Genomic DNA, 26,761 nt, shown 5'->3' on the forward strand with positions numbered 1-26,761 from the left:
GCAATTTCTTTCAATATTATTAATGGCTCACTATTGGGGGTGTGGGACAGCACCACATTCAGTATCTGATTGCTTAGTAATAAAGTGATAAAATTACAGGCATTCATCTCTGAAATCCTCACTCAATTAGGTATCAAAGCGTCATTCAACACAACTAATTTTCCCCAATTAGTTAATGGCTTTTTGAAAGATTATGATCGAGTTAGGATTTATTATGAATTGCTAATAGACAAGTGGAGAAAATACATCTCTTTATGGTGAAAAGTCTATTCAGCAACTCTATTTTTTAAGTTCTCCTATATGATTCCACTTAATGATACATAGAAACATAGAAAATAGGTGTAGGAGTAGGCCATCCGGCCCTTCGAGCCTGCACCACCATTCAATAAGATCATGGCTGATCATTCCTTCAGTACCCCATTCCTGCTTTCTCTCCATACCCCTTGATCCTTTTAGCCGCAAGGGCCATACCTAACTCTTCTTGAATATATCCAATGAACTGGCATCAACAACTCTCTGCGGTAGGGAATTACTCAGGTTAACAACTCTGAGTGAAGAAGTTTCTCCTCATCACAGTCCTAAATGGCTTACACCTTATCCTACGCCTATGTCCCCTGGTTCTGGACTTCCCCAACATCGGATTTAATAATGGGAAATGTGGAAATGGCTGAGACCTTAAACAATTATTTTGCTTCGGTCTTCACAGTGGAAGACACAAAAACCATGCCAGAAATTGCTGGTCACAGGAATGTGGGAAGGGAGGACCTTGAGACAATCACTATCACTAGGGGGGTAGTGCTGGACAGGCTAATGGGACTCAAGGTAGACAAGTCCCCTGGTCCTGATGAAATGCATCCCAGGGTATTAAAAGAGATGGCGGAAGTTATAGCAGATGCATTCGTTATAATCTACCAAAATTCTCTGGACTCTGGGGAGGTACCAGCAGATTGGAAAGCAGCTAATGTAATGCCTCTGTTTAAAAAAAGGGGCAGACAAAAGGCAGGTAACCTATAGGCCGGTTAGTTTAACATCTGTAGTGGGGAAAATGCTTTAAACTATTAAGGAAGAAATAGCGGGACATCTAGATAGGAATAGTGCAATCAAGCAGACGCAGCATGGATTCATGAAGGGGAAATCATGTTTAACTAATTTACTGGAATTCTTTGAGGATATAACGAGCATGGTGGATAGAGGTGTACCGATGGATGTGGTGTATTTAGATTTTCAAAAGGCATTCGATAAGGCGCCACACAAAAGGTTACTGCAGAAGATAAAGGTACGCGGAGTCAGAGGAAATGTATTAGCATGGATAGAGAATTGGCTGGCTAACAGAAAGCAGAGAGTCTGGATAAATGGGTCCTGTACGGGTTGGAAATCGGTGGTTAGTGATGTGCCACAGGGATCGGTGCTGGGACCACAACTGTTTACAATATACAAAGATGACCTGGAAGAGGGGACCGATTGTAGTGTAACAAAATTTGCAGATGACACAAAGATTAGTGGGAAAGCGGGTTGTGTAGAGGACACAGAGAGGCTGCAAAGAGATTTAGATAGGTTAAGCGAATGGGCTAAGGTTTGGCAGATGGAATACAATGTCGGAAAGTGTGAGGTCATCCACCTTGGGAAAAAAAAACAGTAAAAGGGAATATTATTTGAATGGGGAGAAATTACAACATGCTGCGGTGCAGAGGGACCTGGGCGTGCATGAAACTCTTTTGAGTTTACCTGCAAAAACATAAACATTAAAACCATGCCACCCGACCTGGGTGACACAGCAGACATTTTCAAGGCCCCTTTTTTTTTTTTGGTTTTTTTGGGGCGCGAAAATCAAATTTTTCCAGTGCCCCCTATAAAAGGGGAGGGGGACACTAAAAGCACCGGCAATTAAAACAAATTAAACTTTAAAATGTAAAATCAAATTAAAATTTGGTTGCCGGGCGTGATGATGCACTCCAGTCCCTCCGGTGCCCACCTCTCGCGGAAGGCCGCGAGCGTACCGGTGGACACCGCGTGCTCCATCTCCAAGGACACCCTGGACCGGATGTAAGAGCGGAAGAGAGGCAGGCAGTCAGGTTGAACGACCCCCTCGACCGCCCGCTGCCTGGACCGGCTGATGGCACCCTTGGCCGTGCCCAGGAGCAGTCCTACGAGGAGGCCCTCGGACCTACCCGCTCCCCTCCGCACAGGGTGCCCAAAGATCAGGAGAGTGGGACTGAAGTGCAGCCAGAATTTCAGGAGCAGCCCCTTCAAATAATGGAACAGGGGCTGCAACCTTGTGCACTCAATAAAAACATGGAACACGGACTCCTCCAGACCGCAGAAATTGCAGGCGGCCTGGGAGTCCGTGAACCGGCTTAAAAATTTGTTGCACGGCACTACTCCGTGCACCACCCTCCAGGCCAAGTCCCCGATGAATAGTGGGAGGACCCCTGCGTAGAGTGCCCTCCATCGGGGACCCCCGCCTCCTCCGGACGGCAAGATGGTACGCCATTGCGTGTCCGGACGGCCGGCGAGGATGGCAAAGTTGAGGGTGTGCAGGAGCAGCCCGTACAGGAAACCCCTCCGCGCGGAACTGAAAGGCACGGAGGGGATTTCCCCGAGGCGGCTCAAGTTGTGAGGCGCCGGCCCGAGAGAGGTTCCGGGGTTTGGCGCCAATGAGGAATTCCGTCCGGACGGGGGTCAGTTCGGACGGGATCTCCCCACGTGCTTGAGCCTCCTCGATGCACCTAACGGAGTCAGGGCCCAGAGCTGTTTTTAGCGACTCGATGGCATCGGCCGCGTGGCGGACGTTGGCAGAATTTAGGCGCCGCGCCAGCGTGTCTGGCGCCATGCAGCCCGCTCCTCCGCCATCGAGCAGGTCCCTGACCCTGGTCACCTCACCAGCCACAGCCCTCTCTTCCGACCGCCACATAAAACCTCGGCCGTGGAGGTACGGATTCCCGAGCAGCGGTTCCTGCAGGACGGCCGCCACTCCAGCCGGCGGAGAGCTGCGCTTGGTGGAGACTTTGTTCCAGATCCTGATGAGTTCCCTGTAAAAGACAGGCAGCTCCCGGAGGGCGGTCCTGGCACCCCCCAAGTTCACAAACAGGAGCTGCGTGTCATAATTGAGGTCGCGCTGCTGGCGGAAGAAATACCTCGCCAGAGCGCACCACCTAGGAGGGGGCTCGACGTAAAGGTATCTCTGCAGGGTCTGAAGACGGAAAGTCGCGAGCTGGGCGCTGACGCACACCAACGACTGACCGCCCTCCTCAAGCGGGAGACTCAAGACCGCAGCAGAGACCCAGTGCTTCCTGTTGTTCCAGAAGAAGTCCACCAGCTTCTTCTGTATCTTGGCGACAAACGCAGGGGGAGGGGTCAAAGTGACCAGCCGGTACCACAGCATTGCGGCCAGCAGCTGGTTTATGACTAGCGCTCGACCCCTGTAGGACAGCACTCGGAGCAGTCCTGTCCAGCGCCCTAGGCGAGCGGCGACCTTGGCCTCCAGCTCCTGCCAGTTCGCCGGCCAGGCTCCCTCGTCGGGGCTAAGGTAGACTCCCAGATAGAGGAGATGGGTCGTGCTCCAGGCAAAAGGCCTGAGCTCCTCCGGCAGGGAGTCCACCCGCCACTGACCCACCAGGAGTCCGGAACATTTCTCCCAGTTGATCCTGGCGGAGGACGCGGCCGAGTAAATCTCCTGGCACTCACGCATCCTCCGCAGGTCAGCGGGATCCTCTATCGCGAGGAGCACGTCATCGGCGTAAGCCGAGAGGACGACGTCCACGCCCGGCCCTTGCAGAGCCAGTCCCGTCAACCTCGTCCGCAAGAGGCGCAGGAAAGGCTCCACGCAAACGGCGTATAACTGGCTGGGCGTGCATGAATCCCAAAAAGTTAGTTTGCAGGTGCAGCAGGTAATCAGGAAGGCGAATGGAATGTTGGCCTTCATTGCGAGAGGGATGGAGTACAAAAGCAGGGAGGTCCTTCTGAAACTGTATAGGGTATTGTGAGGCCGCACCTGGAGTACTGCGTGCAGTTTTGGTCACCTTACTTAAGGAAGGATATACTAGCTTTGAAGGGGGTACAGAGACGATTCACTCGGCTGATTCCGGAGATGAGGGGGTTACCTTATGATGATAGATTGAGTAGATTGGGTCTTTACTCGTTGGAGTTCAGAAGGATAAGGGGTGATCTTATAGAAATATTTAAAATAATGAAAGAGATAGACAAGATAGAGGCAGAAGTTGTTTCCACTGGTCGGGGAGACTAGAACTAGGGGGCACAGCCTCAAAATACGGGGGAGCCAATTTAAAACCAAGTTGAGAAGGAATTTCTTCTCCCAAAGGGTGGCGAATCTGTGGAATTCTCTGCCCAAGGAAGCAGTTGAGGCTAGCTCATTGAATGTATTCAAGTCACAGATAAATAGATTTTTAACCAATAAGGGAATTAAGGGTTATGGGGAGCGGGCGGGTAAGTGGAGCTGAGTCCACGGCCAGATCACCAATGATCTTGTTGAATGGTGGAGCAGGCTCGAGGGGCTAGATGGCCTACTCCTGTTCCTAATTCTTATGTTCTTATGTTCTTATCGGGAACATTCTTCCTGCATCTAAGCTGTCCAGTCCCGTCAGAATTTTATATGTTTCTATGAGATCCCCTCTCATCCTTTTAAACTCCAGTGAATACAGGCCCAGATGATCCAGTCTCTCCTCATATGTCAGTCTTGCCATCCCAGGAATCAGTCTGGTGAACCTTCGCTGCACTCCCTCAATAGCAAGAACGTCCTTCCTCAGATTAGGGGACCAAAACTGAACACAATATTCCAGGTGGGACCTCACTAAGGCCCTGTACAACTGCAGTAAGACTTCCCTGCTCCTATACTCAAATCCCCTTTCTATGAAGGCCAACATACCAGTTGCCTTCTTCACCGCCTGCTGTACCTGCATGCCAAACTTCAGTGACTGATGAATCATGACACCCAGGTCTCGCTGCAACCCCTTTTCCTAATCTGCCGCCATTCAGATAATATTCTGGTTGGTCGTGAATAAATGTTTGCTTTGGCAGTAACACATTCATAGGGTTTCAGGTTTTAAAAAAATGGTAATTTTTTGTTGTTGTAGTTCATGGGCACTAAAAATGTAATCCTCAATTCTGAAGCAGTCCACAGCAAGAGAAAAACCATTGTTTTTTTTTAATGAATCAATTTTAAATGCCTGGCATTGTACCACAAGCTTATTTATAATAATTGTTGATTGAGTCATTCCAGCTACAACCAGTTTTAAGAACTCTTATCAATATTTCTTTGTCACTCACAAGAATTGTAATAAATCCCCACCAGCAATATCATGCTGTGCCTATCACAGAGCTATGATCCCTTTGCCTGTAGGGTCCTGGTTTGGGATAAATTCTGCCTTTTGTTTGACCTGATGTTTACTGCACTAGAAGCAGCTAAAATTCTCAAGGGCCTCAAGTATGTGGTCTTTAACATTTCAGCTTAAAAGCCCAAGAGTAAAATTCCTCTGTTGCACACAAGCAGAAAACGTATGATTTAAGTAATAATTAGTTCTCATTCAATAAAACATACACATGATTAGGCAACCAATACACAATGGAACATTAGTTTTTAGAACAACTTGAAACATTTTAAAATTGTTACTTTGAAACTTTTACATAGTCACCTATTTAGTTAATAAATGTAGCAGCCTCTTTTCCTTTTTCTTGCAATTGAATTATTTTCAATTAATTCAACATGTCAGATACATGCACCATTTCACTTACTCCAGCCAGAAGCTAGAATTGTGTGTCAATAGCATTTCATTTAAGGTAACTTAATTTTCTCTGTCTATTGAATTAATTGAGGACCAGGAAAAATTCTGCTACTTGGTCACATTACATCACATAATCTAGAAGTAATGCTGCATAATTTGCAAATAATTTAGTTATTGATAGCACATTCCAAAATAGAAATCTGCAAATTATTTGAGTATAGTTGGTGATTTATGTGGTGATCAATTTGAAATGTTTTTCAATGCATCTAGATAAACCAGTCCATGGCCAAGTGCTTGTATTTAAAAATATTGATGACAGCAGAGTTGGAAAAATTGACAGATTCAACATTACAAATATGTGTTCCATCTGTTGCTGCATCTATTATCCATTTGTTTTTCATGTGACCCAATGCTAAAGCATGCTCATGTCCTTGAGCATCTATTCATTTTGCTACATTACTCATGGCTCAGTTAGATTTAAGAACCCGATATAATGGATAATATTTCAAACAGTAATTAGAAAGGGTTAAAATAATTTCAAATACTCACAACTGGCACTGATCTCCTTTGATTCCTTTTGTCGTGCAGAAGCATTTTCCTGATTGTGTGTGGCAAGCATTTGCATGTCCATTGCATTTACAAGCTGCAAAAGAGAGATATTATTTTAGATAACATGCCATAAATTAGACTAAAATAAAAGATAACGGGATACTTGGGAGTTACAAGACTTTAATACTTATCAAAGAGTTCAGCTGATGTTATAAAACTTGAGGACTGAAATTTGGTTGAAGTAAATAGAGTAAAGATCAGATTAGATTACAACGTTGTAATTTCTCCCAGGTATATACACATGTTTTTATATAAAAACAATATTTTATTAGTATAATACTATATGGCTTAATGGGTTCGACCACTAAAGCCTATACCACAGAAAGGTTGAATATTGGATTACATCAATGATCTCTCAAATATTACTGTGGAAAGTGATGGGCAGAGATCAGGAAAAACTGAACCATCATCATTGGACCTCTCTTGTGCAGATTCCAACAGCTGGTTCATAGCAGCACTCAGAGGGTTTGGTGGGGCACTGCTGCTGGCAACCCATAGAACTTCGCGCCTGCATGTCTCAGTCACCTCTGTTGTATACCTGGTGGCGCTCAAGAAACCTGTCTTATATTCTCAGCCATTCCCCCTCTCCCAGAATATGTAATGACATTTCCTCCACTCTACCCCCCCCCACCCCCCACCACCCATGTCGTTGCATGTGAGTGATCACATGATCCAACCTCCAGGACTATTTCTGAGTGGGATAGCTGCCACCCACCAGCTCTACCCAATCTCTCTGACCCCCAACCTCTCTCTCTTTCATACTTCAATGTCTCTCCAACTCCGATGTCTCTCACTTTCTAAAACTTACCTAACATAAAAACTACAACATATATGTAATCAGAATAGTAATTGCTCCTTTTTCACATACAGACACAGCCTCCAAAAAAAAATCAATATAAACTCAGTAAAGCTTTTGAAATTTGTCCGCTAGCTTTTCTTCAAGTAGTTTAAAAAAAACGTTTGATCAGAAAATACAAGCTAAAAAAATGTTTTACTTACACCCACTGACTGAACAGCACTGATGCATCCTGGGAAATGAGATAAACTGCACGTGCTCAGATTGCACAATCCAAATACAGCTCAGTGACAGCTCTGGGCAAAAAATGACCTGGGAGCAAAATCAGTATGTTTGATATGGTTGGTCTCCTTAAGGCCAGATAGTCTAATTGCTGCTTGTACAAGATGTCCTGAGCTTAGAGGTTAATTGTTGTTGGTGAGGTGGTTTGCAGTTTTGAAGGTGCTTGTAGTTTTCCAGCTTGACAGCAGAAGAACCCAGTTTTCTCTTTAATACTTTTGATTCAACAGAAAGTGTGGTGCCCTCAAAAATCTTTATAAGAGAAATATCTAGGTAACCTATATGCAAAGCTAACTTGTCAAATAGTTTTCGTTCAGTTACATTTAAAAGGGGCTCAGCCCATCTTCAGCCAAAACCCTCATTCATGCCTTTGTCACCTCCAGACCTAATTATTACAATGCTTCTCTAGCCACGCTCTCATCTGCCACCCTCCACATTGGCTCCTAGTCCACAAACACCTCAAATTTAAAATCTCATCCTCGTGTTCACATCCCTTCATGATCTCACCCCTCCCAACATCTGTAACCTCCTCCAGCTCTACAACCCTCTGAGAACTGTGCAGTTTTCCAATTCCAGTCTTGTGCATATCGCAAAATCTCTTCATCCCACCATTGGTGGCCATGTCTCCAGACAGAATTCTCAGTTCTGTAATTCCCCCACCACGCGGCTCTCTGACTTAGCGCCTCCTATAAGGCCCTCCTTAAAATGCAACTCTTTCACCAAGCTTTTCGTCACCCTCCTAATAGCTCCTTCTTTGGTTCGGTGTTAACTTTTGCTTGAATATGCTTCTGTGAAGTGCCTTGGGATGTTTTTCTATGGTGAAGGCACTATGTAAATGCAAGCTGTTTTTGTTGAGATGATAATTATTATTGTATAAGTGTAGATTAGTACAATAAGTACAAGGTCCATGTAAAGTCCTGACCCTGCAGTACAGACTTACACGAGGCACATGCTGAAGTCAAGGTCACTCAGGACCTGCACTTTTATTTCACAGCTCTCGAGTGCCACACTTGCCTGAGACCTGCCTTTATATACCTGTGTGGAACAGGTATGCAGTGTCTCCTGCAAGTGCACCCCTGGTGGTAAAGTATGCTTGTGGGGGTTACAGTTCATATCTAGTTACAGTCATGTATAGCATGGTAAGATACAGTTATGTACAGTAGTGTGAGATACATGACAGTCCAGACCTCCTAAAAAATAAACAACACTGATAACTTCTACATCTTCCAACTGATATACTTCTCTAAAACCATCCATAACTTTCTTGAAATATACACAGAGATAGCAGCCTAAATTGCTCATTACTCTTTAAATGCTGAGTCAAGAAAGTCACCTCTATCCATTTTCCAAGTCAATCTTTCCAAATTCACCTATAATAGAAAACCTTTTGTTTCAGGCTTGTGTATCTGTACCATTCTCTCCCTTGCACACCAGACAAACTGAACACCAGCAATGCTGTAGCTCCGTGGATTGGCCTGTGTTTAGTGAGACAGATACAGCATCATTTTCCTACTTGTAAATGTAAGAAAGTTGTTTAACTTCATCGTATGTACATATTCTAAGCCTTTAACATACTTAAATGAAGATAAGATAAGAAATAGGAGCAGGAGTAAGCCATTTGGCCCCTTGAGCCTGCTCCGCCATTTAATAAGATCATGGCTGATCTGATCATGGACTCAGCTCCACTTCTCTGCCCGTTCCCCATAACTCTTCATTCACTTATCGCTCAAAAATCTGTCCATCTCCGCCTTACATATATTCAATGAGCCAGCCTCCAAAGCTCTCTGGGGCAGAGTATTTCACAGATTTCCAACCCTCAGAAGAAATTCCTCCTCATCTCAGTTTTAAATTTGCAGCCCCTTATTTTGAGACTATGTCTGCTAGTTTTAGTTTCCCCTATGAGTGGAAATATCCTCTCTGCATTCAACTTGTTAAGCCCCCTCATTCTCTTATATGTTTTGATAAGATCACACCTCATTCTTCTGAACCCAATGAGTATAGGCCCAACCTACTCAACCTATCTTCATAAGTCATCTCCGGAATCAACCTAGTGAACCTTCTCTGAACAGCCTCCAATGCAAGTATATCCTTCCTTAAATACGGAGACTAAAACTGTACACAGTACTCCAGATGTGGCCTCACCAATACCCTGTACAGTTGTAGCAGGATTTCTCTGCTTTCATATTATATCCCCCTTGCAAATAAAAGCCAACATTCCATTTGCCTTCCTGATTACTTGCTGTACCTGCATACTAACATTGTGTGTTGCATGCACAAGGACCCCCAGGTCTCTCTGTACTGCAGCGCATTGCAATTTTTCTCCATTTAAATTATAATTTGCTTTTTTATTTTTTCTGCCAAAGTGGATAACCTCGCATTTTCCCACATTATACTCCATCTGCCAAATTTTTGCCCACTCACTTAGCTTGTCTATATCCCTTTGCAGATTTTGTGTGTCCTCCTCACAATTTGTTTTCCCATCCATCTTTGTATCATCAGCAAACTTGGCTAAATTACACTTGGTCCCTTCATCCAAGTCATTAATATAGATTGTAAATAGTTGAGGTCCCAGCACTGATCCCTGCGGCACCCAACTTGTTACAGATTGGTTCATTCTCGGGTTGGCATTTATCCCTACTCTGTTTTCTGTTCGTTAACTAATCCTCTATCCATACTAATATATTACCCCCAACCCCATGAACTTTTATCTTGTGCTGTAACCTTATGTGGCACCTTATCGAATGCCTTCTGGAAATCCAAATACACCACATCTATTGGTTTCCCCTTATCCACCCTGCTCGTTACATCCTCAAACAACTCCAGCAATTTGTCAAGCATGATTTCCCTTTCATAAAACCATGCTGACTCTGCTTGATTGATTTACGCTTTTCCAAATGTCCTACTACTACTTCTTTAATAATGGACTCCAGCATTTTCCCAACGACAGATGTTAGGCGAACTGGTTTATACTTTCCTGCTTTCTGTCTGCCTCCTTTTTTCAATATGAGTGTTACATTTAAGGTTTTCCAATCCACTGGGACTTCTCCAGAATCGAGGGCATTTTGGTAGATTACAACTAATGCATCCACTATCTCTGCAGCCACTTTTTTTAAAGACTTTAGGATGTAAGCCATCGGGTCCAGGGACTTGTCCACCTTTAGTCCCATTATTTTACCGAGTACTACTTCCTTAGTGATCGTGATGCATCACCATCATGAAAAAGTGTGCAAAAGAAAAAAATATATTTTCCAAAACACTTCACACAATGATTCAAATTAAACCAAAATGATCATCGTCACCTGTGCATGACATCATCACAGCAGACATGACATATGGCTCCTCTGGCTCTTCACAAGAGTGAAAACAGTTCCCTTTTAAGTTAGAAATGTCAAGCATCCATCAACAAGAGACAGCATCACAAACAAACAAATGACAGCAAACAAAAAGAAGAGTTTTTTGGAAGATGTATTGGGGTAGAAATTCTGGTTTTAGCGATTTTGCCCGTTTTTGGGCGATAATCGCGATGGAATTCTTTTTTAACCATGGGGGTAACGTTATCTCGGACCTAGCAAAATTCACCAAATCGTGACCAGCGATAGCCACAGTGATAAATCCGGCATTGCACAACTGAATTGGTGCACCAAAGCCGAAATTTGTGATCGAAAGTTTCCCCCCCTCCCCCCGATTTATTGTTGCCATTTTTTTCTTCTTCCCATGCTTCTGGTCACCTGCCAATGAGCACCCGCGCATGCGCAGTACACCCAGGGCTAAATCTGACATATTCAGATAAGCAGGCACGATGGAAGTAGGAGATGGGAGCAGGTAGAGAGCAAAAAAATACAGTAATGAAGCGAACAAGGCTCTTATCACAGCTGTGGAGAGGAGATGGGGGGATTTAAGTAGGAGGGGTGCAAGTAAACCCCGCCCAGTGGTTCTTAGGCGTCTTTGAACCAGCATTTCTGAGGAGGTGTCTTTCGTGGATAACATTGGAAGAACCCACAAGAGGTTCAATGACCACTGCAGGATCATCAGAGTAATACTTTTATTGATGCACTCCTTCATTACTTAAATTATAATTTCTTGGCATAGGTAGGCTTAGTGTTGCACCTTATTTGCCATGAATGATCATTACACATTGTAAGGGAAATAAATTCCACACTGAGTCCGAGAACAGTGAGGGAAACACAGTTTATTCGTACAGAGCGCTCTGGGAGAAGTGGAAAAACTCCGCAGCTTCGCCACACCTTCTCTCCAAGCGAAGTTTCCAAGTTACAATTATACCTTTGGGGGTGGTCCCGCCCCCTTACACCATTGTCCAATTATCTAACATTTTTGTAACATCTTACCCTATATGGTAATGCTATGACAATCTATCTTTACATTGTGGTAAGTCAAAGATAACTAGCATAAGCATACACAAGTGGGGTTAGTTCCCCGCATCAGCAGAAAAACAAGGAACTATCTTCCTGTTGTTAGTACAAGCAATATACATCTGTTTGCCTCTCCAACCGCCCATTGTCTTACTTCCCCTATCTCCATGACTCAGGGTCACTGGACTTGAGACTACACATGCCTTCTGCTTAAGTATACATTTCTTACTTGACCACTCTCCCTGTCCCATAATTCATCAGAGAAAGACAGGGGAGCTGGCTACACATTATAAAAGTTACAAAGGTTATAGGTTAAGAAATTTCTCTCCAACACACATTATTACGACTGCTTTCTGAGATCTTAAAAGATGTTTCTACACTTCGATGTCTTCCTCATGAATAACGTGCAACTTTCAGGGCCATTAAACAGAGGACTGTATAAAATGCACACAGTAACACAGTATGGTATAAGTGCTTTAGTGGCTATCTGTATGTACCATAAGAGCAGAAATGCCCTCTAGTAACCATTCCAATTGTCATCTTTGCAGGGAAAGATGTCCCACAACCGCTGGGAGCAGCGGCGGACAGGCCGCAGTCCACCTAGAACCATGCCTCTAATAGACCTGAAGGAACGAATGGCTGGTCTGAGCGGTGCCTCACTGAGGTCAATTACCCGTGGGGGTGCTGGGCTCCCGTTCGAAATGGAGGGCAACTCCTGCAAAATCCCCAGGCTGGGTTGGGGCAATGTGATGCAGTGTCTCTGGACTACATATAATGCAATAGCGGCGGTCCTTCAAATGAGCCTGTGTTATGTGACCTTACTCATGTCACCCTGCCCCCTCCCCTGCTGCTAACCACTCATCTGTTGTTTTCTATTTCCAGATGAGGAGTCGCATGCACCACATCCTCAAATGGAAACCTCTACCTCAATCAGTCATGTGGGGGTGGAGAAGGGGGATGAGGATGACACCGAGGACGAGGACCAAACTCAAGATCCTATTCCGCGGGGGGCGGGGGAGCCAATGCACTCGACACCTCTATTTGCTCTGGCCAGCAGCTCGTCCAAGGAAGAATAATTCTCAGGCTTTGAACCATCCGAGGCCCTGGGTACAAGTGGCGTGCAGCAACACACTACTGGGATTGAATCCCATATGCCGTCTCTCTGGAGCAAAGCCAAGTCTGCTGACAGACAGGCAGACGCACACCTGGACATGGTGGGACTGTCCAGGGAGAGTGTCCAGCTCACCCGACAGCTCCTAGACATATTGGGTAGTATCACCACGAGCATTGCGGCACTATCCGTGGACATGAGGGAGGGCATATCGCAGATTGTCGGTGCGAGCCGCGAAACCACCGAGGCTGTCAATGCCCATGCGTAATTGATGGGTCTCAATCTTTGACACTACAGTCCCCAGTGCCACACCCAGACCCACATCACCTGTGAATGGTGAGGCCGAGCAAGAGGCTCGTCACTCAGAAGCCGGGCCTTCCATATCCCCGAGCTTCTCCAGTGGATCCTCCCCCCCCCAATACAGGACTCTGGCCGCCGTGCTGCACGACGTCTTGGTACCACCTTGGGTAGGGTCATGAAGCGAGGGAGGGGAGGTGGGGGGGGAGGAAAGAGAGAAGGGGCCACAGGTAAAAGACGTTCACTGTAGGGGTTGTTGTTTTGTTTTTATGGTTATTTTATAAAAGTTTTTAAAGTTTCCCAATTCACAATAATGTTTAATAAATTTTATTACAGTTTTGAAATGTTTAATAAATCTTATTCTAGTTAATATATGTTTAATATATTATTTTGTTCACCTTAACCTTTCCTGTGTAGTGTCTCATTTGCAGAATAAGAGAGGGAATAGTCAATATGGTGGGATAGAGTGGCCAGGCAATGGTCAAACGTGCCGTTCACTCTTCAAGCAAAGCGTTGAATTATGAGCTGCTGACGCAAGACTTTTGAAGTGGCGAAAGCTCCACGAGGCCTCCCTTGTGAAGCTTTGGGGGCGGCGGGGGGGGGGGGGGCGGTGGCATAGGTTTCTCGCCAGGCTCCTCCCCCCTGCGGTGGTCCTGCAGTTCCCAGTGGCAAATCCTGTCCCCTCATGATGGCTAAGTTGTGTAGCATGCAGCACACAACAATGAACTCACCGACCTACTGAGGGAGTATTGCAGGCAGCCTCCAGACTGGTCCAGTTAAGAGAAGCGCTGCTTGAGCACTCCAATTTTCTTCAACGATGTCGTGTGTGGCTATATGGCTGTCATTATAGTGATGCTCGGCTTCTATCTGAGGGTTCCAGAGGGGGCTCATGAGCCAGGTGGCAAGGTCATAACCTTTGTCCCCCAGCATCCAGCTCTGGCCTATTGGCTGCTGCTCGAACAGGTATGAGACACTGATCTCATGCAAAATGAAAGCATCATGGATGCTCTCTGGAAATTGGGCATTTACTGCCATGATGCGCTGAGCATGGTCACAGACGATCTGTACGTTAAGGGAGTGGAATCCTTTTGGTTTCGGTAAGCCTCTGGATTGAGGGGAAAGGTGCTTGCAGAGCAATGTGTGTACGTTCAATGGCACCCTGAGCCTTGGGGAAGCCAGCAATTCACCCAAAACCTATAGCATTCTCATTCTGTGCCTCCTTGGTCATTGGAAACTTTATAAAGTCCATCCTATTTGCGCACAGTGCAGTAGTCACCTGCCGATTGCTGTGATGTGTAGCGTACTGCGAGATGGAGAGATGTCCCCTGCTGATGCCTGAAAGGAGCCGGAGGCATAGAAGGCAAGTTCTGCAGTCACCTTCACCTCGATGGGAAGTGCAGTCCTGTTGCTGCTGGTTGACTGTCGGTCTGCCTTTATGAGCTGGCTCTGTGACCACCTCTTTTCAGAAGCACAGCCTTTTAATGCACTGTGCCTCAGAGCTGCAGATTTGAGCGGTTCCCTGTAAACTCGTTGGGTGTAAGACCTCCTCCCCATACGTCTGCGACCTCTTCGATTACGCTCAAAATGCTCATCAATAAGTCTTTTTCCAGCTCGATGCTGCATACAAAAAGCAGCCAGGAATAATGGCAGACATAGTATAGCCCCGATTTTTTTTTTTAAATGTCCTTAAATATCCTTTAAAACGAACTATAAACTCACATAAAATGTAGCCTTTATTGGCAACATCACTGGCACACAAAAATAATGAAATGACAATCAACGAATTAAAGTAATTAAAAACATTTGCTTAATGATCACCAGGGAGCAAGTTACTCAAAAGAAATTAAAAGTAGGAATTTGAAATTTTAAAGCTGGGTTAAACACAGACTATAAATTGACTTACTTTGCAAAATCAGATTATTAACCAGTTAATCTTTTTAAACAGTTCCTTGGAATAACGGGAAGAAAGTAAGATAATCAGAACCAACTTGGCAACAGTTGCAATTTTAATAAAATCAAACCGCTAAGTGTTAAAATGAGCAAGGAAGAACCCCCTCAGTTTGCTTCGATTTTGGTGATGTCCTTCCCATATTCAATCTAGACTGCCTTCAAACACAAGTGTGGAATGAATGAAGGCCACTTGGGCCATTAAGCACATTCGCTCCACAGGCCCTGTACTGTTCACCTTATCAAGGGTATTTGATTATCTGTGGCTATTCTTAAAATCGTCCATTCCATTCTTAAAGGAACATTTATGAGTTAATTGATGCACCATGAAGTACTTTTGTTGGGGTCGGTTACACACATCTAATAAAATGATTTTATTATCTTGTCTCACATGCAGTTTGTTAGTTTTCTATTTCGGCAGTTACAATCTACATAAAATAACTTGCTTGTATCCACACCTCCGATTTAGAAGGAATTTACATTTATATAGTGCCTTTCATGACCTTGGAATGTGCCAAAGCACTTTACATCCAATGAAGTAGATCTGAAATCATTTTCTTTCTGAAACTCCTAATTAAAATAATTTCAGTTTTGACAATCAGAATTCAGTGTCTGTAGTCACATACTAATTGGACATCAAGGGAGTGAAATTCCTTTCGGTTCACATAAAGGGCAGGATTTTCGGGTTTCTGCTGCCCGTTAGCGCCCCGGATAGGTGGCAATAGCGGCGGTAAGCACTTGTGTGGGCGGCCAACTTCCAATGCTCCACCGGGACTTGCCAGTTTCGACGGGGCGCGGAGCATTACCGCCCAGAAGAGGCGAGTTGGTGTGCAAGGCCCCTGGCTGCGACACCAGCTCGATTTTTGGCTGCCGCATGACTCATAGCGCTTCATAGAGCGCCTCGCTGAAACCGCCTGTGAAAGTAGGCGGTCCCAGCTGTAGTGGCCTCAAGTATGATTGTTTATTTACATTTTTTTGCGATTTATGTTGTGGTGGTGAGAGTTACTTATTGGGAACGTTTTGGTGGTTTTTTTTTTTCCACGTTTTACCCCCTCGAAATGAGCAGAACCGAAAATCATATAGACACGAGTGCAATCCGTTAGACTAAGCACTCATGGAAACGCCAATATCCCCCAAAAATGAATGGCCTGCTCACTCAGTTGCCTTGGTCCTGCATCAAATATAATCAATTCGGCCCTGACAAGGATGCACGGGCCTTTGAGAGGATGCAGAAAAGACTTACAAGAATAGCTCCATGGATGAGGATATGTGGATAAACTGGAGAAGCTGGGGTTGTTCTTCTTGGAGCAAAGAAGGTTGAGAGAAGATTTGATAGAGGTGTTCAAAATCATGAGTGGTCGAGATAGAGTAGATTGAGAGAAACTGTTCCCGTTGGCGGAAGGGTTGAAAACCAGAGGACACAGATTTAAGGTGATTAGCAGAAGATCCAAATGCGACATGAGGAAAAACCTTTTTTACGCAGCAAGTGGTTAGGATCTGGAATGCACTGCCTGAAAGGGTGGTGGAGGAAGATTCAGTCATGGCTTTCAAAAGGGAATTGGATAAGTAAATGAAGCAAAAATTATTGCATGGCTATGGGGAAAGGGCGGGAGAATTGGACTAGCTGAAGTGCTCTTGCATCAGAACCGACACAGACTCGACGGGTCGAATGGCCTCCTTCTGTGCGATAACCATTCTATGATTCCATAACAAACAAGGCATTGCCTACTTGCCTTATGCAACAATGCACAGCCCTGAGTGGCAAAAGTCACCTCACCCACTGCCCCTTGGAATGTTCCAGTGGTCAAGAAATTAAACACCGAGTGACTTTCTGAGCCACAGTAAGCAACGTGTTGTCGCGAAAGGATTTTTGCAGATCTCCCTGTAGGATGGTGCAGAGCTCTTCCAGTGCTTCCGGGTTTGGACACAGCCCCATTATACACAACTCCTGAGAAATATTCAAAAATCTTCTGGGTCAGCAGCCCATGGTGGCTGGGTATCTGCTGAGGGTCTGGATCTCGGGCAGCACTGCCTTTTCTGGGTTTCTGTTGTCCCTCGTCCTCCAACATATAAATCAAAAAGGCAGGAATCCCCACTGGGCAACCATATTTCATCCTTTTTATATATTTACGGAAATTTCCCAGACAAAAATAAAGGTCTTGAGGGTGACTGCCAAATGAATCAAGGAGCCTCAAAAATAACGAGCAAAATAAAATTTGGAAAAAGACCAAACCAAAGTAAAGGTCTCATTTTCAATTTAACAGCACAATGAATCACAATTGACAGCCTTCCTCAGCTACTGTTCTAAGATAGTCCTGTTTTATAATGGCACAAGTTACAGGGCAGTTTTTGGGCAGTGAGTGTGTGGAGGGACGGGGGGGAGAATTATGGTATTTAGGACAGATGACATAATCCTGGTCTAAAATCATTTGCACGGCTTTGTTGTCGCTAGGATGGGCGACCCTCCCTCATTTCTAGTGAAATTTAGGGCTCAACTTAAATGGCACATAAAAATGACAGATTGTCTCTCCTCCCCAAATTCTGACACCACCCCAACCCGCCCCAATAAATTCACTGGTTTTACACCCAACCAAACCATTAGATTTTTAAGCCCTTTCTCTCAAATCAGGAACAAATCTCAGTACTCGCATAGAAGTAGCAACAGTATCAGGTTATTAAAAAGAACATTCTATTACTCTAATATTCAACAGATTTTACAGAAGAAGAAAAATAATGCTTATTTTATGACTGCTGAGTATAATCTGTCAAGACATAGCTGGAAAATGAGAAATCTTTTATGCGGCAAAATGAACAAAGCAAAGATGATTAATGGTGTTCTATCATATTTTATTTGCTCTTTAATGCTCTTTACATTACATTACAATTGACTTTCCTAATCCATAAATGAAATAGCATCAACTGGGGTTTCAGTGATAGGTCTAGGTAACTTCCTTAACGATAATATCAAATGTTCGATCAAGATGCATTCAATATTGGCCCTGATTTCGCTGTAATAATGGCGAGGCTGTCAGCGCTTGTGGTTATTACAGGGCAAATCTGACATGACTTCTGGTGTCCACACGTGTGCAGTTAAACGCTGAAATCCACAAATTGCTGTCCGAGTTACCCTGCTCCTCCAGGTTGTGCTGTTGCAGTCTTCGCCAATAGACTCAGCACTGAAATCACTGTAATGACGTGAACTTGTGGTACTTCCGCACTAAAGATGGCTGGTGCATTTAGGAGCGAGTTTTTTTTTTAATTCGTTCCGGGATGTGACGCTTCTGGTGGCGAGCCGCCTTCTTGAACCGCTGCAGTCCTTGGAGTGAAGGTACTCCCACCGTGCTTTAGGGAGCTCCAGGATTTTGACCCAGCAATGATGAAGGATCGGCAATATATTTCCAAGTCAGGAAATAGATTTTATATATTTATATATTTTAAATGGCGTAATAAGTTATAATTATTGCTGAACACCACCTCTGGCCCTGAAAAATTATTTTACAAATGTGGAGTCTCATTCCCCAAGATTAATTTTACAGATTTAAAAAATTAAAATAAACTTTTAAAAAAAAACTTTGATTGTCTCCTTTTCCTCCTTAAACCCATCTGTATTCCCCAATCTTTATTTTGCTTTCTCTGTATCATTTAACTAACTTATATTTCCTGCTTTGTCTCAGTCGGTATACTTCAATCTGATTATTTGAAGAGCTTCGCTGTTGCTTGCCCTGTTCAGACACCACAGATCCTCTGCAGAGGGCATTGCGCTGGAAAAGACACTGGATTAGTGGAAATCTCCACTGACTAGCCCACGGGCAGTCTGCGAGGTGAACGGTTCTTTCGCTGCTGAGCAAAATCCAGGCTATTGGGTTAAAAGATACTTAATCATTGACAGCAGAGGACAACCTCCTATCACTTTCTTTAAAATGTTCCTTCCTGAAACATAAAAGTGCAGCCAGAGAAGAACACTTTATAAAACTACACGTCTTGAAAATTGTATCAAGATTACACAAGACACATTTCTTGTGTGTTGTTAGTTAGTATGATTGCACTAGGATGAGGGCGAGTGTGAGGGGTGGCTAGTGAGATGGGGATGTGATAGACAGGGATGGGTGGAGGTGCAAGGTAAGCTGGTGTAAGGATATGTAGGAGTAGGGTAGGGAAGGCACAGTGATGGAGATGTGAATGAACGGCACAGCAGGATGAGGTGGAGTGTGGTTTTATCCTAATGTTCCGTGATCTAATGAGATCATTAAAAGGTTTGCGTCACTACACCCAGGTCCTCCTGACAACATCCCTGCTTGTGCCCTCCTGTGCAAACAGGCTGTGTTGGTCTCCTGGGGAGGTGTCTTCTGTTGAACAGAAGGGAAGACGACCTCCCTACATCCCGTGACTTGTCACGGGAGAACCTGGGTGCAGCCGTGCACCTCTGTGCAGTGACTGTCAGTGTTTACAGCACTTCCATGATGTAGAACACGGACAGCACAACCGTCAAAAGTTGGCCATGGTCCCTTTAAGAAAACTGTCTGATGACACTTCCTGAATGACATCATCAGACCCGCTTCCTCCAATTGGCCATGGATACGCGTTGGGCAGGCTTAACAAGCCCCATCAACATAAATTGATTTTCCAGAGTGGGATGGAGCCAGCAGTGTGGCCACGACCCAACACAAATGTCGCCCGCCCCAGACCCTCCAAGGTGAGCAAGATCTCGGCCAACGTATACAACACGTTTTTTTAAAAGCAGAATGTATGTGTAACATGAATGCTACAATGTTAAATGAGTATCCCATTGCCTGATTCCAGTACCAAATGTCTTCATATTACACTCTAGCTAACTGAGGCATGCATGTTTTTTTACCATTTCCCCGCCCCAAAAAAGTTACCCATAAGGAATGCTTTTAAAGTAAAGTGTATTCAACTTCCACCTCCACAACCTCGCCCCATTCAGACACTACTTCAGCTCATCTGCTGCTGAAATCCTCATCCATGCCTTCATTACCTCGAGACTTGACAATTCCAATCTGTTCCTGGCTGGCCTCCCCTATATAAACTTGTGCTCAGCCAAAACTCTGCTGCCCGCAGCTCAACTCGCATTAAGTCCCATCACTATTGTGCTTGCTGACCTAAATTGGCTGCCGGTCAGAAAACACGCACTTTTAAAATGCTCATTCTTATTTTCAAACTTCTCCATGACTTCACCCCTTTCTATCTCTTTAATCTCCTCCAGCCCTAACAAGCCTTTGAAACATCTGCGCTCTTCTACTTCTGGCTTCTGCAGCATCCCTGATTTTAATTGCTTCCACCATTGATATTGGTGCTTTCAGCTGCCTTGGAATTTCACCTCCACCCCACCCGCCCCCAAATTTCTCTGCTTCACTACCGCCTTCAAGATGCTCCTAAAACCTTCTGTGGCTTGGTGTCAACATTTTTATTGGCACCACTAGTAAGCGCCTTGGGACATTTTGCTACATTAAAGGTACTATATAAATGCAAGTTGCTATTGAATCGGTTGTATTCGCATATTTTAAAAAAGGCACAATGTCATTGAACGACTGTACTCTGACGATGCTTGCGTCTGCGCACATTCAGAGGCTGAACTCCAAGCCATCGTCAACATAGTCACCGAGGCATACGAAAGCATGGGCTTTACACTAAACATCTGTAAGACAAAGGTCCTCCATCAACCTGACCCCGCCCCACAGCACTGCCCCCCAGTCATCAAAATCCACGGCATGGCCTTGGACAACATGGACCACTTTTCATACCTCGGGAGTCTACTATCAGCAAGGGCAGACATCACTGACGAGGTCCAACACTGCCTCCAGTGTGCCAGCGCAGCCTTCGGTCGACTGAGGAAGTGTGTGGGTGAAGACCAAGACCTCAAATCTGGCACCAAGCTTATGCTCTACAGGGCAGTAGTGATACCTGCCCACCTGTATGGCTGAGACATGGACCATATACAGTTGACACCTCAAAGTGCTGGAGAAGTACCACCAGCGCTGCCTCTGCAAGGTCCTGCAAATCCACTGGGAGGATAGACGTACCAACGTCAGTGTTCTCGCTCAGGCCAACATCACCAGCATCAAAGCACTGACCACACTCGATCAGCTTCGTTGGGTGGGCCACATCACCCGCGTGCCCGACAGGAGACTCCCAAAGCAAGCGGTCTACTCGGAACTCCACAAGCGTGCCCGAGGTGGGAAGAGGAAATGTTTCAAGGACACCCTCAAAGCCTTCTTGATAAAATGCAACATCCACACTGGCACCTGGGAATCCCTGGCCCAAGACTGCCCAAAGGGGAGGAAGAGCATCCGGGAGGGCGTTGAGCACCGAATCTCGTCGCCGAAAGCATGCAGAAACCAAGCACAGACATTGGAAGGAGCGTGCGGCAAACCAGACTCCCCATCCACCCCTTCCTTCAACCACTGTCTGTCCCACCTGTGGTAGAGACTGTAATTCCCGCATTGGACTGTACAGCCATTTGGCAACTCACTTTTAGAGTGGAAGCAAGTCTTCCTCCATTTCGAGGGACTGCCTATGATGATTCTTCACACATTTTTAAAAAGGCTCAATGCCAGAACGTGACTAAAATACGAATACTCAGTCGAATGGTGCCTTGATGTCAAGAGCATTGATACTCTCACCTCATCACTCAGCTTTTGCCTGGATGAAGGCTGTTATGAGTTCTGGAGCCAGGTGGTTTTGGCAGAACCTGAATTTAGTAACAGTGAGCAGGTGTCATTTGATGGCACAATTGATGACCCATTCCATCACTTTTGTGATGATTGGGAGCAGGCAGATAATTGGCTGGGTTAGATTTATCAATTTTTCTCTGGATAAGATGTGCCCAGGTGCTTGGGCAATCTTCCACATAGTCAGGTAGACGCCAGTGTCATTAAGGTGCTGAAACAGCTTGGCTAGATGAGTGGCTAGCTCTGGTACACAGGTGTACAGCATTATTGCCAGGATGTTCTCAGGACCCCAAGCTTTTGTTACGTCCAATGCACTCAGCTACTTTTTAATATGTGGATAAGTAGTTGGGTAGTGGGTTGTCTACTCATGGACACAAGAGACATGGGATCCACTTTCAAAGCAACTAACATCACTGAATGCGAGGAGGTATGAACAGCAGACCCAAAATTATAACAAGGAATTTACATGTCCAAGGAAGTTCACAGACTAAACTTTTAAAAAGAAAGTGGAGAATACCCTCAACAAATGGTCTAAAATGTTTGCAAAGTATTTCCCCACCCCCCACTTGTTTAAAAATGCAGTCCCCACCATACCGATAGGACAGCACAAATTTAAAATATTACAATCAACTTAAGCCCACAGTAACAGAAACCAGATCTGTAGGGCTTCTGATGAGCAGAATGCATAGCCACCAATAAAGGGTACAGATTCTTTTTTTTCGTCCATTAAAAGTATAAATTCCCGACTGAGTCGCAACGATTTGAAAGCGTACCAACAAACACTACCACTTACAGGCTGAAGACAATCACTGTGTTTAGAATGGCTTCATTTGTAAAAGGAACAAAAGGACTGCTTCACATGCACAGGACACTTTGGTAACAAATGTCTTTAGTGCTTTTCTATTGAGTACAGAATGATGATACAGGAATATACACTGGCAAAAAGCCATAATTTCATTAAACAAACATAATGAAGAAAATAAATGACCCCATTAGCTTGCAGGTTGGTTCAAGCATGAATGAGCGTCTATAGGGACATGCAGAGCTAGTGCATACACTAATTTTCCTAAATTTTATATTTCGAAGTAGGTATGTTGTTAGTCAATTCAGAACCACCCATCTTCGCAACTTTGTTGAGAGAGGCAGCAAAGAACCAGGTGCTCGCTTGCAACATAATAAATCCATTTTGTTTCTGTATTCCCCAAGGGTCGATATAGACCAACACAAACACAAAAATTATTTTTTTTAAATCAAGAATTACTTTCAACTACAAGAACCACAGGCTAGGTTCATAAGAGAATTCAAGTCTACTTTTGATACATATTCACAAAGATGTCAGCAGTAGCACGTAGCAGATTCATCACCAACAGGATCTTCATTTCCCACTTGTCAGTCGTATTTTAAATGTAAGCCACTGTTGTATTTCTGTTTTTCCTCCATTTTCTTGTGACTGGCAGAAGGGGCTGGAGTTAGTGGCACGATCAATCAGCCATGTAATTTTCACTTTTTTTACTTGGTACAGAGATAACGTCAGCTAGAACACAATTTTGACCCCTTTGCCATTGATATTGTTCTCTCTTCATCACAAACCATTATTAGAAACATAGAAAATAGGTGCCGGAGCAGGCCATTCGGCCCTTCGAGACTGCACCACCATTTAATATGATCATGGCGGATCATTCACCTCAGTACTCCTTTCCTGCTTTCTCTCCATACCCCTTGATCCCTTCAGCCGTAAGGGCCATATCTAACTCCCTCTTAAATATATCCAATGAACTGACATCAACAACTCTCTGCGGTAGAGAATTCCACAGGTCAACAACTCTCTGAGTGAAGAAGTTTCTCCTCATCTCAGCCTAAATGGCTTACCCCTTATCCTTAGACTATGTCCCCTGGTTCTGGACTTCCCCAACATCGGGAACATTCTTCCTGTATCTAACCTGTCCAGTCCCGTCATAATTTTATACGTTTCTATGAGATCCCCTCTCATCCTTCTAAACTCCAGTGAATACAGGCCCAGATGATCCAGTCTCTCCTCATAGGTCAGTCCTGCCATTCTGGGAATCAGTCTTGTGAACCTTCACTGCACTCCCTCAACAGCAAGAACGTCTTTCCTCAGATTAGGAGACCAAAACTAAACACAATATTCCAGGTGAGGCCTCACCAAGGCCCTGTACAACTACAGTAAGACCTCCCTGCTCCTATACTCAAATGCCCGATCTATGAAGGCCAACATACCATTTGCCTTCTTCACCGCCTGCTGTACCTGCATGCCAACTTTCAATGACTGATGTACCATGACACCCAGATCTCATTGCACCTTCCCTTTTCCTAATCTTCCGCCATTCAGATAATATTCTGCCTTCGTGTTTTTGCCACCAAAGTGGATAACCTCACATTTATCCACATTATACTGCATCTGCCATGCATTTGCCCACTCAACTAAACTGTCCAAGTCACCCTGCAGCCTCTTAGCATCCTCCTCACAGCTCACACCACCACCCAGTTTAGTGTCATCTGCAAACTTGGAGATATTACACTCAATTACTTCATGTAAATCATTGATAGAAACATAGAAAATAGGTGCAGGAGTAGGCCATTCAGCCCTTCTAGCCTGCACTGCCATTCAATGAGTTCATGGCTGAACATGCAAATTCAGTACCCCATTCCTGCTTTCTCGCCATACCCCTTGATCCCTCTAGTAGTAAGGACTTCACCCAACTCCCTTTTGAATATATTTAGTGAATTGGCCTCAACTACTTTCTGTGGTAGAGAATTCCACAGGTTCACCACTCTCTGGGTGAAGAAGTTTCTCCTCATCTCGGTCCTAAATGGCTTACCCCTTATCCTTCGACTGTGACCCCTGGTTCTGGACTTCCCCAACATTGGGAACATTCTTCCTGCATCTAACCTGTCTAAACCCGTCAGAATTTTAAAATTTTGTAAATAGCTGGAGTCCCAGCACTGAGCCCTGCAGCACACCACTAGTCACTGCCTGCTATTCTGAAAAGGACCCGTTTATCCCGACTCTCTGCTTCCTGTCTGCCAACCAGTTCTCTACCCAGGTCAGTACATTACCCCCAATACATTGCGCTTTAATTTTGCACACCAATCTCTTGTGTGGGACCTTGTCAAAAGCCTTTTGAAAGTCCAAAGACACCACATCCACTGGCTCTCCCTTGCCCACTCTACTAGTTACATCCTCAAAAAATTCTAGAAGATTTGTCAAACATGATTTCCCTTTCATAAATCCGTGCTGACTTGGACCAATCCGATCACTGCTTTCCAAATGCGTTGTTATTTCATTTTTAATAATTGATTCCAACATTTTCCCCACTTCTGATGTCAGGCTAACCAGTCTATAAATACCCGTTTTCTCTCTCCCTCCTTTTATAAAAAGTGGTTTTACATTAGCTACCTCCAGTCCATAGGAACCGATCCAGAGTCGATAGACTGTTGGAAAATGATCACCAATGCATCCACTATTTCTAGGGCCACTTTCTTAAGTACTCTGGGATGCAGACTATCAGGCCCTGGGGATTTATCGGCCTTCAATTCCATCAATTTCCCTAACACAATTTCCTGACTAATAAGGATTTCCTTCAGTTCCTCCTTCTCACTAGCCCCTTAATCCCCTAGTATTTCCAGAAGGTTATTTGTGTCTTCCTTCGTGAAGACAGATCAGAAGTATTTGTTCAATTGGTCTGCCATTTCTTTGTTTCCCATTATAAATTCACCTGAGTCTGACTGCAAGGGACCTACGTTTGTCTTCACTAATCTTTTTCTCTTCACATATTTATAGAACCATTTGCAGTCAGTTTTTATGTTCTCAGCAGGCTTCCTTTCATACTCTATTTCCCCCTCCTAATTATACCCTTTGTCCTCCTCTGCTGAATTCTAAATTTCTCCCAGTCCTCAGGTTTGCTGCTTTTTCTGACCAATTTATATGCCTCTTCCTTGGATTTAACATTATCCTTAATTTCCCTTGTTAGCCACAGTTGAGCCACCTTCCCAGTTTTATTTTTACTCCAGATAGGGATGAACAATTGTTGAAGTTCATCCATGTGATCTTTAAATGTTTGCCACTGCCTATCCACCGTCAACCCTTTAAGTATCATTTGCCAGTCTATTCTAGCCAATTCACATCTCATACCATCGAAGTTACCTTTCTTTAAGTTCAGGATCCTCGTCTCTGAATTAACTGTGTCACTCTCCATCTTAAAGAATTCTACCATATTATGGTCACTCTTCCCCCAAGGGGCCTCGCACCACAAGATTGCTAATTAGTCCTTTCTCATTACACATCACCCAGTCTAGGATGGCCATCCCTCTAGTTGGCTCCTCGACATATTGGCCTAGAAAACCATCCCTAATACACTCCAGGAAATCCTCCTCCACTATATTGCTACCAGTTTGGTTCGCCCAATCTATATGTAGATTAAAGTTGTCCATGATAACTGCTGTACCTTTATTGCACGCATTCCTAATTTCTTGTTTGATGTTGTCCCCAACCTCACTACTACTGTTTGGTGGTCTGGACACAACTCCCACGAGCGTTTTCTGCCCTTTGGTATTCCGTAGCTCCACCCATACAGATTCCATATCATCCAAGCTAATGTCCTTCCTTACTATTGTGTTAATCTCCTCTTTAACCAGCAACGCTACCCCACCTCCTTTTCCTTTCTGTCTATCCTTCCTGAATGTTGAATACCCCTGGATGTTGAGTCCTTGGTCACCCTGGAGCCATGTCTCCGTGATGCCAATTATATCATATTCGTTAATAGCTGCCTGCGAAGTTAATTCATCCACCTTATTAGGAATACTCCTCGCATTGAGGCACAGAACCTTCAAAGCTTGTCTTTTTAACATACTTTGTCCCTTTAGAATTTTGCTGTAATGTGGCCCTTTTTGATTTTTGCCTTGGG

General features: G+C 44.5%; 1 protein-coding gene across 2 annotated transcripts in view; it reads right to left on the minus strand.

Annotated features, from left to right (window-relative positions):
• The window catches only part of atrnl1b (attractin-like 1b), a 1,062,984-nt gene that overhangs the window by 663,623 nt on the left and 372,600 nt on the right, over window positions 1-26,761 (minus strand). For both annotated transcript variants that reach the window (XM_070876576.1, XM_070876575.1), the window contains exon 20: window positions 6,288-6,381. In XM_070876576.1, the coding sequence (XP_070732677.1) occupies window positions 6,288-6,381 (94 nt within the window). The remainder of the gene's footprint in view (window positions 1-6,287; window positions 6,382-26,761) is intronic.

Source organism: Pristiophorus japonicus, chromosome 3, assembly GCF_044704955.1.
Source record: "Pristiophorus japonicus isolate sPriJap1 chromosome 3, sPriJap1.hap1, whole genome shotgun sequence".
In the NCBI taxonomy this organism is placed as follows: Eukaryota; Metazoa; Chordata; class Chondrichthyes; family Pristiophoridae; genus Pristiophorus; species Pristiophorus japonicus.